The sequence below is a fragment of the Pezoporus wallicus genome, unplaced genomic scaffold (genome assembly GCF_028554395.1).
Source record: "Pezoporus wallicus isolate ANWC-B61680 ecotype Strahan unplaced genomic scaffold, APGP_CSIRO_Pwel_v1 contig_6464, whole genome shotgun sequence".
NCBI classification, from domain to species: domain Eukaryota; kingdom Metazoa; phylum Chordata; class Aves; order Psittaciformes; family Psittacidae; genus Pezoporus; species Pezoporus wallicus.
In genome coordinates, this window is record NW_026642130.1 from 457,773 (window position 1) to 471,195 (window position 13,423).

The window sequence follows — 13,423 nt, forward strand, 5'->3', positions numbered from 1 at the left end:
AGTCATGCAGTCCCAAAACGCTCACACTGCCTCCAGCCAGGCTTATGCCAGGGAAAAGGAGCTTGAAGTTTAACGAAACAGGATCAGCAATCAATAAAAAACAAACAAACAAGCAAAAAACAATAAGGGATTTCTTTGCTCAGCAGCAACTAAATCTCTCCTCTCACACATCAGTCCTGCCCATCTGACCAGGCTTGCACCCTTCACCTTCCCCACTGATCCCAGTGCAGGTCCCAGCATCTTCCCAGCAAGGAGCCTAGGCTGGTATCCACGAAACCACAATGCATCAAAAAATAACCCCCAAACCCTAGCATTTAGTGCTTTGTGAAAGAAAAACTGCTACATCACTGTCGTCTTTAGCACATAAAACCTCTGAGTCACCAGAGGAATGTGCAACGCTTTTTAATAGAGTCCAAACTGTCCCAGCAGGCCCAATGTTTAACATTCAGGGATTTTGATTTATTTTGTCTTTATTAATTTAGATTGCTCCATTAAAATATTCCCCAACCCCTCAGCACCCCAACATGGGTGGCTGGAAGGGGAGAGGCGAGGCATGAGTTGTGAGTTCCTTGCTGTGGGACATTGCCATGGCTGAAGGATACTGCCGTGATAATAAAGGAGTAAGAATCCAGCAGAGGCAATTAAAACCCTCCCTGTCAGTCGGATATGAAGGCAATGGTATGGTACCTCACATCCTACTGGGCTCATCCTCCCCATAGCATCCCCATGTGGAGGCAGGATTTGGGGCTGATGTGCTCCTGGGTGTGTGATACAGCAACTCTGGGTCTGGAGCCTTTTTTTTTTTTTTTAAGATGCAAGGAAACATTTCAGATCAACACAGTGCTTTTATTTCATATTGAGAGCACTGGCTGTTATTAAAACCAATATTGAGGGTATGCAATGGACACACAGGTTGGCCACAGGGGAAACCTCCCCAGCCTTGGTGATTAATGCCAGAAGACCAGGATGCTCCAGCCATCAGTCTGAATCCCAGCTGCAGCTCCTGAATCCCCATCATTGTCCTCCAGGATGACATGTGGGACCAAGGTGGGTTTTTATTTGGTTGCCATTCCCAATGCAAGTGCAACCAGGGTGGATATTCCATGTGTTTTCTTGCTCCTGTTTGCTGGGGTGCAGATGGTCCCAGCTGCTCCTTGCTGGTCCTTCTTCCCAACCCCATCAATGTTAAGGGTGTATTTAGGACACAGATCTCTCCAGCAGTTTAAACACACACCGCAAAGACACCTCGTAATGTTACATTTTAGCCTGGAAACACGGCCAGGCGGACAGTTGCACAGTTGCCAGGCTAAGGGGACAGAGAAACAGACAGACGGACGGAAGGACAGACGGACGGACGGAAGGACGGACGGAAGGTCACTGCCCTCCCCGCCGCGCCCCTCGCAAGCATCAGCTCCAGCACCGCGGCACCGTGGGGAGATTTGGTCTCACCCGGCACCCATCGTCCACCGCAGAGTCTGCTGGGATTTGTAGTTCTCACGTGCTGCCACCGTCACGCAGGCGCACAACTTCTTTTCCCGGGCTGCTTGCGCGGGGGAAGGAGAAGCGTTCGCCGATTGGTCCGCTGGAGGACCCACCTCCCTCTCTCTGACTTTTGATTGGCTGGACCGCGCCTCCCTCCTCCTGATTGGTAGGCTGCTGGCAGTGGGTGGGGCCGCTTGTCGGCGCGGGAATTGCGGCTGCGGCTGGAGCCGGTGGTGAGGAGGATGGTGGCGGTGCGGACGGGTGGGGACGGGACGGGTCTGAGTGGCTGCTGGGGAATGGGGCAGGGACCTGAGGTAGGGAAGGAGCTGGGGGGGGGTGGGTGGGTAAGTGACCTGAGGTAGAGCAGCGGCCTGAGCTGACCACCGGGTCTCACTTGAGATAGTGGGAAGTGCTGGAGCTGAGGGGATGGTGGAGGTGGGGATTGAGGTGGGGCGGGGGTGTTAGGCGGGAAGAGCTGGGCCGGGGCGGGGGGATGGGGAAAGGGGCTAAGGTGGGGAAGGAACTGGGACCTGAGGGTGGGGAAAGTTATCTGAGGGGAGGGGAAAGGCGTTTAGATGGGATGCTGGGAAGAGCTGGGCATGTGAAGCTGGTGGAGGCGGGGTATGGGGAAGGGCCTGGGGGAGAGTGAGGTGGGGAAGCGGCTGAGGTGAGGCAGGGGTGGATGGAGGTGGGGAACCGGAGCTGGGCACAGGGTTGTGTCTTAATTCAGGGGGCGCGGCTGGGATACGGTGGGAATAGGTTTGGTGAAAGGGTTTAGGCTCTTCCCAAACCTGCTTTGGAGAGGAGTGGGGGGGTTGAGGTCTGGGGAAAAGGATGAGAGATTTGAGAAGGGGGCACAGTAGGGGGATAGAGCTTCAGGAAGGATGGGGTGGAGAAGGAAGCTGGGGTTTGCTGGGAAGAGGGGGGTTATGTTGGGGGAGCTGGACTGAAGGTTTGGGAAGGGAGAAGAGTTTGAGGGGAACTGAAGGCTTTGAAGCAGGTGGGATAGGGAGAAGGGGGAAGCATTAAGAGGATTGGAAAAGGAACATGTGGGGCATGAAAGCAGAGAATGATTGATATGTTATTGGGGAGCCAAGCAGAATGGTGCTGAAGAGCACTGGCACAGGCAGAGGGGTGAAACGAGAGGCTGAAAAGGGAGAGGGTTATTGGGGAATAGGGGAGGAATTGAACAAGGGACCATGGGAATTGCAGCAGGAACCTGCAGTAGTCAGTGAAGTGATGAATGACCTGGGATGGGGATCCTGGGAGTGGGACAGGGAGCTTGTGGCAGAGGGGGAAGTGCAGTGTAAGGCTTGCAAAGGGATTGGAAGAGGGTGAGCTGGAAAGAGTGAGCATCAGGGCATGGACTGGTAGAAAATTGGTAGTTGAAGTGCAGGGACATCAGGTAGCCATTGACAGATAAATAAATTTACTGGAGCAGGAGTGAGAGTGAAGATTTAGTGCCAAACTGGCACTTCTGGCTAACTTTATTTCTTCAAAAGTCAATTCTGGTGAAAGTAAGTTCAGTTGTTACCCAGGAGGTCTTGTCTTTCCTTCCCTGCCCTGCTTAGGAAACATGTCTACATAGATCTTTTTCTTTCTCAGTAAGCTTTTTCCACTGTGGACAAATCAATGTCACCTCATAGGTGGTTCTATCCTACTGTGCAGCTAGGATTGTACTCTCTAATGTCTCAAAGTTACCATGGATATAGACTTTCTCTTAGAACCCTGTTTTAGCTGCTGGTTCTCATGAAGCTGCATCATAAACCAATGCATATACTGCTAGAATTGATACGACTTGGAAGTATTTGCAGTTAATGACTGGTAAGCTGCTTTGTTGGGGGAGTTTTAAGCTTTTTATCCCCTTCTCTTTCAGGGTTTTTACTGCAGGTGACTGATTGCCATGAGTTCAAATATTTTCCTCTGATTTGCTGTTCACTGGGCTGAAGTGAGGGATGGCTGAGGAAGCCAAGTACAGCATCATTCGGGAAGTGGGCCGAGGGAACTATGGGGTGGTTTATGAGGCCATCCTTAACCAAACTAGAAGCAAAGTAGCTGTAAAAAGGATACACTGTGGTGTCCCTGAAAATGTAGAACTGGCTCTGCAGGAGTTCTGGGCCCTGCAGAGTATCCAGAGGCAACACGAAAATGTGATCCAGTTGGAGGAGTGTATCCTGCAGAATGGCCAAGTCTTTCAGCCCATTAGTCATCATTACAGGAAATCAGACAGCCACTTGCTACTCATTGAGACCTGCCTGAAAGGACGGAGGTGCATGGATCCCAAATCAGCCTGCTTTCTGTGGTTTGTGATGGAGTTCTGTGATGGTGGCAACATGAATGAATACCTGCTGTCCCGCAGCCCTGATGCTCAGCTGAACAACAGCTTCATGCAGCAGCTCAGCAGCGCCGTGGCTTTCCTGCACAGAAACCAGATAGTGCATAGAGACCTGAAATCCGACAATATTCTGATTTCTCATAGACGTGGAAGTCCCATAGTAAAGGTAAGGGAATAAAACTTTGTTGTAATGAGTATGTACTCTACACAGCAGACCAATACACGCAGGGGAATGAAGGGATTGAGAGTACCCCTGAGGGGAAGGACTGGGGGTAATGGTGAATGAAAAATTGGACACGAGCTGGCAGTGTGCTCTTGCAGCACAGAAGGCCAATCGTATCTTGGGCTGCATCCAAAGAATTGTGACCATCAGGTCAAGCGAGGTGATTCAGCCCCTCTGCTCTGTGAGACCTGTCCTGCATTCAGTTCTGGGGCCGTCAGTATGGGAAAGATGTGGACATGTTGGAGATGGCCCAGAGAAGGGCCACAGAAATTATCAGAGGATGGAGCACCTCTCCTGTTAGTAATGGCTGAGAGAGTTGGGGTTGCTCAGCCTGGAGAAGACTCTAGGGAGACTGTATTGTAGTCTTTCAGTTCTTAAAAATGGCCTATAAGAAAGACTGTGATAGGACGAGGGGTGATGGTTTTAAACTGAAAGAGGAAGATTCAGGCTGGATGAGGAAGAAATTTTTTACAGTGAGGGTTGTAAAACACTGGCACAGGTTGCCCACAGAGGTGGTAGATGAGCCATCCCTGGTGATGTTCAAGGCCAGGCTGGATGCGATTCTGGGCAACCTGATCTAGATGAAGTTGTCCCTGCTCATTGCAGGTGGGTTGGACAAGATGATCTTTGATGGTCCTTTCCAACCCGAACTATTCTGTGATTCTACATGCATACACGTTGTGTGCTTTGGAATGGGCTTTTGATAAGACTTGTGGTACTTGTAATAAGCATATTCAGAACATCTGATATCAGTTGTGGGCTTTTTTTTTTTTTAAGGAGTCTTGGAAGGATATAAAGGTCACAATGGTGTTTTTCTGTAACATCCTTCATCCACTGCTTATCTGTTGACAGGAGCAGTTCAGGGCTCTCAAGCTTCTGCATTCTAGATCATCAGAGAGATCATGATCCGTCCAAAATGAAGCAATATTTTCTGTGCCCTTAAACTTTAAGAACATACTGCCCTGTTATAACAGTATTGCTGCCTCAAGCACATATTGATGTTCAGGGGAGGCAGGGAACGTCTTTGTGCTTCATATTGGTGCCCTGATTGAGATAAGCACTGGCTAGCTGTGCTTATTGTAACAGTAGACTGAGAAGCTGTTCCAGCTCTACAAAAAGCTGGAAGCCAGCTTGCTCCTGAACTTGCAATCCCAAGAGTTCGAGTAGTTAGGACATAAAAAAGTAGGTTGGTGCATTCAGATAATTCATGTTTTGACCATTCAGATCAATAATGGTATTTGTACTTCGACTCGTAGAGCTGTCAAGGGACACTTAAATCCATGTCATCTTAATCACTGTGGATAATAATGGTAATGCAAGAGATTTGGTGCGCTCACTGTAGAACAGTACGAGCTGCTTCTACCACAGGTGTTTTTCAAGGTATGTTAATGCCCAATTAGATGTAATCAGAGTGAACTTGACAGAAAGATGATCAGATGCCTGGTTTGCCCATCTTAGGAAGGGGAGCAATCAACAGGAAAGGAATTGGGAAGGGACAGCTAACAGGAAATAACTAGCTCTTGCTCACCAGTGTTTGCACCCACCATGCTGCGGTGGATTTTGGAGCGGAATTCACTGAGCTGCTGTTTGAAAACTTAGTGTTTGTGAATAACTGATTTTTACTTTCTTTACATGCATTACAGGTGGCAGATTTTGGTCTCAGCAAGGTGTGTCAGGAGAAAGGGAACGTGAACCGGCATCGTTTCTCTTCTGCGTGTGGATCCAACTTCTACATGGCTCCAGAAGTATGGGAAGGTCACTACACTGCAAAGGCTGACATCTTTGCCCTTGGGATCATTTTCTGGGCTATGGTCGAGAGGATCACCTTCCGAGATGGGGATTCTGAGAAGGAATTGCTTGGTGAGGATCAGATCAGTGCTGTCCCGTTGTCACTGAAGGCTCTGGATCTGTAGGGATACTCTGAGAGATGTTCTCCCAGGCATAGTTACAAATGCTGTGGCATATGTGCTTTGGATTTGCCTTTTTCTGGGAATTTGCAGCCCAAGAAACACGAATCTGACTGTTGGGGGGGGGGGGAGAATGTGTTTGGTTTTTTTGTTTTCAAGAGAACTGCAAAGAAATCTTTTTCTTCTGCATGCATTGTTTTAACTTGGTTGCTTCTCATGCTGGGTTTTCAAGTCTTAGAGACATATCACTAAAGCAGAGGGAATGCTTTTTCTATTTAGAAATCATTATTTTATTTGGAAGATTAAAAGATTTACAAATACTCTGGGGGATTTAAAGGCTGAGGGAAAGATCGCTTCTGGCTTCTCTGCTCTCAGGCATTCCTTACCCCAAGGAATGCTCTTCAAAAACGGATTTGGCCCTTGTTATTGCTAAAAAATTATAACGGGAAAAATACTTATAGCTGTTGGTGAGGCATCTGTCTCACAGCTATATTCTTTATAGAGGATTTAGTATCTATATGCTTCCATTTGCTCAGAAATGCTTTAAATGCTCTTAAAACCAAAACTTTTATGGAATTGGACTTACGAGTTTGCTTGTAGCCTTGACTTGGCATAACCAAGGTATGGGATCAGTTGGAACACTGAAAGGATGTTCCAAAGAGCCAAATAATAGACTTGGAAAGGATGTTTTGAAGAGCTTCGTTGCCATCTGGCTGAGTTTCCTCACAGTTTAGAGATGCATGATCTCGCAGGGATGACTCCTCTGATGGCCTCCTTGCTCATTCCCTCCTTCCCCACTGCCGCCTCCTTCCTCCAAATCCCCCACAGAAATGCACGCTTGAAATACTTTGTACTAAATGATTTCAGGAAAGTATATTGCAGTGGAAAATCCATCTCAAGAGGAGAGAATGCCAGTCATGCACATTAGCATAATAATTGAAGACATCTACCCAGGCTCTGAGATCATGGCATACCTGTCTGTCTTTGAAATGTTTAAATTCTTAAAAGGAATTTCCATGAGGAACTTTGAGAAGCTATTGTGCTACTCCTGTAATATTTTTTTTCTATCTTCCAAGTAGGCTCAGTTCTAATTCTCTTATTTGTTTCTTTTTAAAATGCCAAACACTGATAAATGTTTTAGCTCCTGCCTACAGAAATAAGCAAATGGTTGCAGCTGAGACCAAAGCATGAGCAGATTTCATTAAAATAGCTCCCCGCCAAGTTGTGATAAGGAGTGTGCAAGGCCAGCCTTTTCTATGCACAGACAGGTCACTGCCTCTGAAACGTTTATTCTTTGCTTGGTGCAGGGGCAGCACAGCTTGAGTGAGCAAAGCTCTTTCTACTGTCTGGTTTGGAAGCCGGTTAATCATTTTCAACAACCAGTGAAATTTAGATTACCAGGAGCAAATTTACATTTCTCTTCCTTAATCTTGCTGAGGAGAAGTTGGCTAACAGTAAATGGCCTGTGCTGTCATTTGAATTGAAATCCGTTTGACTAACTGAGCAAATAAGTTTTGTGTTTAACTCTTTCCAAGTCACCTCAGCCAAGCATAGTCTCCCTCCCTCTTCTAGAGCTTCTCAGTCTGGTCGTAGGGAGTAAAATGGAGGCAGTTCATTTCAGCAGCCCATATTTCTGCAGATGGTCCATATAGCTGCTTGCTGAGCACACTGTGCTTAAACTTGCTCCCTGTGTTCCACATGCCTGCTCACACAGCCTTGTGCAACATCGTGATTACTATTTCAAAGTAAAAGCCTCTCCTGATAACAGCCTCTCCCAGTATTTGACTTGGCAGTTGTCTCTTAGTAAGTGATAAGCCCTCCAGATGTATTGTTTTCCAGATTGTCTATCCATACTGCACATGACAGTGTTTTGTGCACTTTTACTGTACAACCTGACTCCTTCCAACCTGTGTTTAGGAACTTACATCTGCCAAGGGAAGGAGCTTGTTCCCCTTGGAGAAGCATTGCTGGAGAACCCCAACATGAAATTACAGATTCCCCTGAAGAAGAAGTCCATGCCAGGTGATCTCTGCAAGCTCCTGCACGACATGCTGGCTTTTAACCCAAAGGAAAGGTTGGATGCCTTCCAACTAGAAGTCCGAATCAGGCAGATCTCCTACGGCAAAAAGCGCCAACGTTCTGTCTCCTAGAGATGAAGGACATTCAGGTTAGTGTCTCTGCCAGGCTACTCTCTGTTTATTCTGAGCTTAAAGGGGATTTTCTGTTAGTGACCAAAGCCCTCTAAATCAAATGTAACATATAGCAGTTCTGAAAATTCGGTGATGGGAGTGTGCAGTCAAACTAGAAAAGGCTTCAGTAAGCATTTAGGGAAAGGAATTTGTTTGAAGTGCTTCTAACAAAGAAACTTTTGCTCCCTTAATAGTGTTTGTTCAGAGAATTGGCTGTGCTGTCTGGAATTGCCATCCTGTCCTTTACACTAAACCTCATCTACTTCCACAAATGTGGGCAGGTTTCTGCCGTCAGTTCAGTGTTTAACTCTGCTTGTTTGTTGCGTTTACAATAGATTTGCTAACTAAATAAAAGCTGAATAGGCAAAGTTACTGAATATTTTGTGTTAGTGCATTTTAAATATGGCATTCAGGTATGAGAGTAACTGTCAGATTAAAGACAGATTTATTGTTTTAATTAAAGCACTTTTAATGCTCGGAGGGCATCAGAGATGGATGGCCCAAATGTTCAAGGAGCTTCCTGTCCTTTTTGGCAGGCAAAGGCCTTGATAAATGTCTAGGAAAAGGCTGGACTGGAAGTCTGGTGGTCTTGCCAAGTCCCACAGTGAGGCTGTTGGTTTTATGTGCCCACTGAACGTCCAACATAAAATACAAGGCAGTCTGTCATATTCTCTGTCTTTCAGGAGAGCAACAAAAATACAGAAGGGAGTTTCCAGGATTTTCAAGTCCTGTCTTCTGCTGTCATGGGCTTCATGTTCTAGAATTTGATAAATGCATCATCAAAACAAAGGTTTTGTCTGACACTGTCATTGAGAGTGAGCATCTAGCTGTCCTTGTAGCTAAGGACATTGTCCTTTGCAACACAAATGCCTTTCTGATCCGTTCAATACTCCTGATCTTGTGACAGACTTGTCCTTTAGCTTAAAATGTTCTTGGTCCCGGGTGTTTGCCCATTCTGAACTATTTATAGAGAACAATTGTAACCTTAGCAGCATTTCTTCCTGCTCAAGGTTGGTTGGTTGGTTCCATTGATGTTGGCTCCTCCAACTCTTCCACTTACAAGTAATTTCTGCACTTTAGATGAGTCTCTTCAGGTCCTTGTAAAGTGCTAAGATTTACTATCCAGTCTGGAAATACTCTTCCTGATGTATTCCAGGATAGCATCTCTCCTTTCATATCTGTCACTTAATTCTCTCATAATTACTTTGTGTCCTGAAGCCTTTTTTGACTTGAGTTGCTTCAAATAAATAACGTTCTGGGTTAGAGCAGTTACTTTTGCTTGCAGATGCATGACCTTATGTTTTCTACTTCCAAGTTTTATCCTGTCAGTTAGAAGAAGCAGTGAATGACTGAGTATTTCCTCATCCTTTTTGATAACTGTAATACCTCCACCTTTGTCATCAGCACACTTCTAACTGTGCCAAGGCTGTTAGTTAAAACAGTAATTAAAGAAGACTGTTGCCAGTGCCAATCTTGATAAAACTCCACTCTAGCCTCTTCATTTCCAAATTACCAGTTTCAGTTTCCCCTTGGGACAGGTTAACTGCCTTGACATCTTCCTTTTTGACTAATCCCAGTCTTCTCCGGATTATCTAATACTTCCTTGTGTGGTACATCGAATGCTTCACTAAAATCTCAATGGACAAGACCAACGCTTCTTTTTATCTAGAAAAATCAGTTTTATAGCTGAAAATGCAAACCCTACCAGAGTAACTGGGTCAGTTCTGGGGACTCCTACCTGAAATGGGAGGCCTGGCATACTGTAATAGCAACAGTACCACTAGTTGGCAGGCCAGCCCTGAAGTGGTTAGCCTGCTGCAGAGGAATTTGCAAGGATAAAGAGGAAAAAAAGGCTGTAGCAGCACAATGTCAGGCTTACTACTGTTGTCTTTCCTTGTCATATAAAACCATAATGGTAAATAAGTTTGCAGACTAGGCTTAGATGAAAAAACACCAGCACAGGCAGGACATATCCCTGAAAACCCTGTCTGTCTCAATCCTCTTCATTTACTGTATCCGCCTGGTCTGGAAGAAGCTGGCTGAATACAGATTACGCTTGGAAATTTGGCGTGGAATCGGAGTTGATGCAGCAGTGACTCGTGGCACAGTGCTTTATGCCATGAGGTGCTGATGAAAATGCTGTCAGCAGCTGTGTTAGCATGGACTGGAATGGACCCCAACCTGCCTTTTGAAAATGGGGTTGTCTTAAACTCTGATACATGGATGCTTCATTCTATAAAACAGTCTGATTTCGTATTGGACTTTGCTAATCTAAAATCAGGAGTAGGATGGAAGCTGAGATTCTCTGATTCTAGCAAGGCTAAATCTAGGAGCTTCAGTCGAAACTCTCCAATAGCAAGTTTGACTCAAACAGGAGTAACTTATTTTTCCATAGTTTTTATCATAAAATTGCTTTGTTACCCTAGGGCAGTGACTCTACAGTGTTGGGCAGCCAAACACTAAATCTCAGAACAGCGTGAAAACCATCTGAATGAGTTTTCTTTTATGACTTTAAAGACAAGAATACACCTGTGATTCAGGAAGTCCTTCAGTTTCACATTGCTCAGAATGAGCACAACCAAGCTGTGTTTTGCAGTTGACATGCTGCAGGGAAGGGGCACCATCCAGAGGGCTCTGGACAGGCTGGAGAGGTGGGACAGTGTAAACATTGTGGAGTTCAACAAGGCCAAGAGCAAGGTCCTGCACATGGGCTGGGGCAATCCCAAGCACAAACACAGGATGAGCAGAGACTGGATTGAGAGCAGCCCTGAGGAGAAGGATTTGGGAGTGTCGGTCAATGACAAGCTCAACATCACCCAGCAGTGAGCGCTTGAGCCCAGAAACCAACCGTGTCCTGGGCAGTGTGAGAGACAGGCTGAGAGAACTGGGTTTGTTCAGCCTGGAGAAGAGAAGACTCCACAGAGACCTTAGAGCAGCTTCCAGCACCTAAAGGGGCCCACAAGAAAGCTGAAGAGGGGCTTTGACAAGGGCCTGTAGGGACAGGACAAGGGGGAATGGCTTTAAACTGACAGAGGGGAGATTGAGATGAGATCTTAGGCAGAAGTTCTTCCCTGTGAGGGTGATGAGGCCCTGGCCCAGGTTGCCCAGAGAAGCTGTGGCTGCTCCATCCCTGGCAGTGTTCAAGGCCAGGTTGGACGGGGCTTGGAGCAAGCTGGTCTAGTGGAAGGTGTCCCTGCCTGTGGCAGGGGTGTTGGGATTAGATGAGCTTTAAGGTCCTTTCCAACCCAAACCATTCCATGAGTTTTTACTGAGTAAATCTTGCTTGTGTACCCGCCCTAGTGTATGCTATCAGTGTCCCCAAGGCAGAGCAGTGGGCCAGGGGACCTCATATTTGGGCCAGTGCTCTTGCCAAGCTCTGTTTTATTTGGCAACTTTGGTGTGTTTCCTTTGCAGATATCATTTCCTGCTGCGATCTGGAGGCCTCGGAGATGGTGAATAACTCTGCCTTCCTTTGGAATGAGTGGGTCCATCAGAAGACTGTTGCTGGTGTCCAGTTTTCCCAAACGGTTATATTTAAATGAACAGCAATTTTATTTATTTGTACAGTAATTTTAAGAGGAGAACTACAAAGTATCTATTTTTATCCAAACCTTCAGTGTTTAATTCTATGTTCTTTTATGCAGCGAGTAGCACAGGTGAGAGCCTGGCTGATGTGGTCTTGTCTGTCCAGCCACACTCAGCACAGTCCTAGAGCAGTTTCTCAACTTGCTCTTTTTAAAGCAATCCTTGTGCAACCTTTCACTGCTGTCCTGTGGCTGTGCTTTCAAAGGATGGCAAAGAAACACGTGGAAACTGCCTTGAAACGGGCTTCTCTGCCCCATTGCATGCTGACTGCCTCTCCAGCCCTGGCTTCTCCTTGACAAGGCTATGTTGCATGTCCTTGGCACACAAGTTCATCTTTAGGAGGTTTAATTGGAGCTTTTTTTTGTGTGTAATTCTTCACTGCGTGTTGCTTGGCCATGTAAGTGAGTGATGTCTGCTGAATGAGCTGGCAAAGTGTTCAGTGTCTGTTCTGCAAACTATGAGCAGAAACAAAAATGTATTTTCTTCACAGTAGCTTTTGAATATTCTTGCTTAGATTAACTAAAATGCTTTCTTAAAATAAATACAAAGAATGTTAAAGATGCCAACTCTTGATTAGAACATATGCGTCACTAACACTTAAAGTAGTTTAAGGAATCATGCTTCCTGCTGTGTTAGCTGCTTGTGCCAGCTGTTCTTACAAGGGGAATGAAAAGGACTGAACTGGAATCTTGGCAGGTAAATGGGGAGTCTAATTTACACCCTGTTTGAAAAATATTTTAATGTATCTGTAAACTACCACTGATCTTTGCTTTTCTTAAGGAGCTGGGAGCTCCTGGAACAGGTTCCTCCTGTTCTCTGCTGTTGTGTGGAGGTGAAATAGTGTCCTTCAGGGACAGCTTCCTTTAGTAGGAAAGGAATGAGCTGCCAAAAGGGACATCCCTTTTGGGCTGAGCCCTCCACCATTTGGTTGAGCCGTGGTGAGCTCTCCATCATTGATGTCACACAGAAGTCAGAAATGCATGTATTTATGTTAGAAATAGATTATAAATGTTTTTCCCCCTGTCCTACTCTACGATTGTGACTTGGAAGTATAGATTAGTATTATGTGTTATAAATGTGATTCATGGAGAGGATCTTTCGTCCTGCCATGACTTTATCCAGAGGCTCCACTGGCCTTGCATGGGGAAGTGTAATACTTTATTACCTGCTCCTCTGGGCTGTAACATATGTTTATCATGCACAAACCAGCATTAATTGACCTCTGTCCCAGAAGAGACAACAAATGGACTACCCATAGGAGTGGTCCCCCAAAAGAGCTGTTGTGGGAACATAAAAAAAGCTAATTCAAATGGTTAAATTAAACTTGACTTTGAATTTAGGAAATCCCTAGTCTGATAGCACACTGGCAGATGAAGCATGTGTAGCAATGACAGACATGATCGCTTTGAAGCTCATTCAGCTCTTGACACCTCTGCGCAGACAGGGCAATGGTGACTAGAAATGATCTCAAAATGGGGTCTGGAGCCTCTGTGGGACAGTCACCCTGTTCTGGAGAGCACTTCTGTCTTCTTGCTTTGCAGCTCTATACCTGTAGTAGAGCTCAGCCTTACCTAATTGCAGTTGTTGCCTTGATTTAAATTCATCTTGGAGTCCTGGGGAATCGTAACTCAGGGCTGTAGGCTGGGATTGCCTGACTGCAGCTTTCAGTTAGAAATGCTCTTCTGCTTTGCAGTGCTGCTGT

General features: G+C 45.9%; 1 protein-coding gene across 1 annotated transcript; it reads left to right on the plus strand.

Annotated features, from left to right (window-relative positions):
- Positions 1-3,319: 3,319 nt before the first annotated feature.
- LOC130609085 (serine/threonine-protein kinase PDIK1L-like) lies at positions 3,320-12,279 on the plus strand. Its single transcript, XM_057427689.1, has 4 exons — positions 3,320-3,983; positions 5,684-5,900; positions 7,865-8,114; positions 11,551-12,279. The coding sequence occupies exons 1-3, from the start codon at positions 3,438-3,440 to the stop codon at positions 8,095-8,097; spliced, it is 996 nt and encodes a 331-aa protein (XP_057283672.1). The 5' UTR covers positions 3,320-3,437; the 3' UTR covers positions 8,098-8,114; positions 11,551-12,279.
- The last annotated feature ends 1,144 nt before the right edge of the window (positions 12,280-13,423 follow it).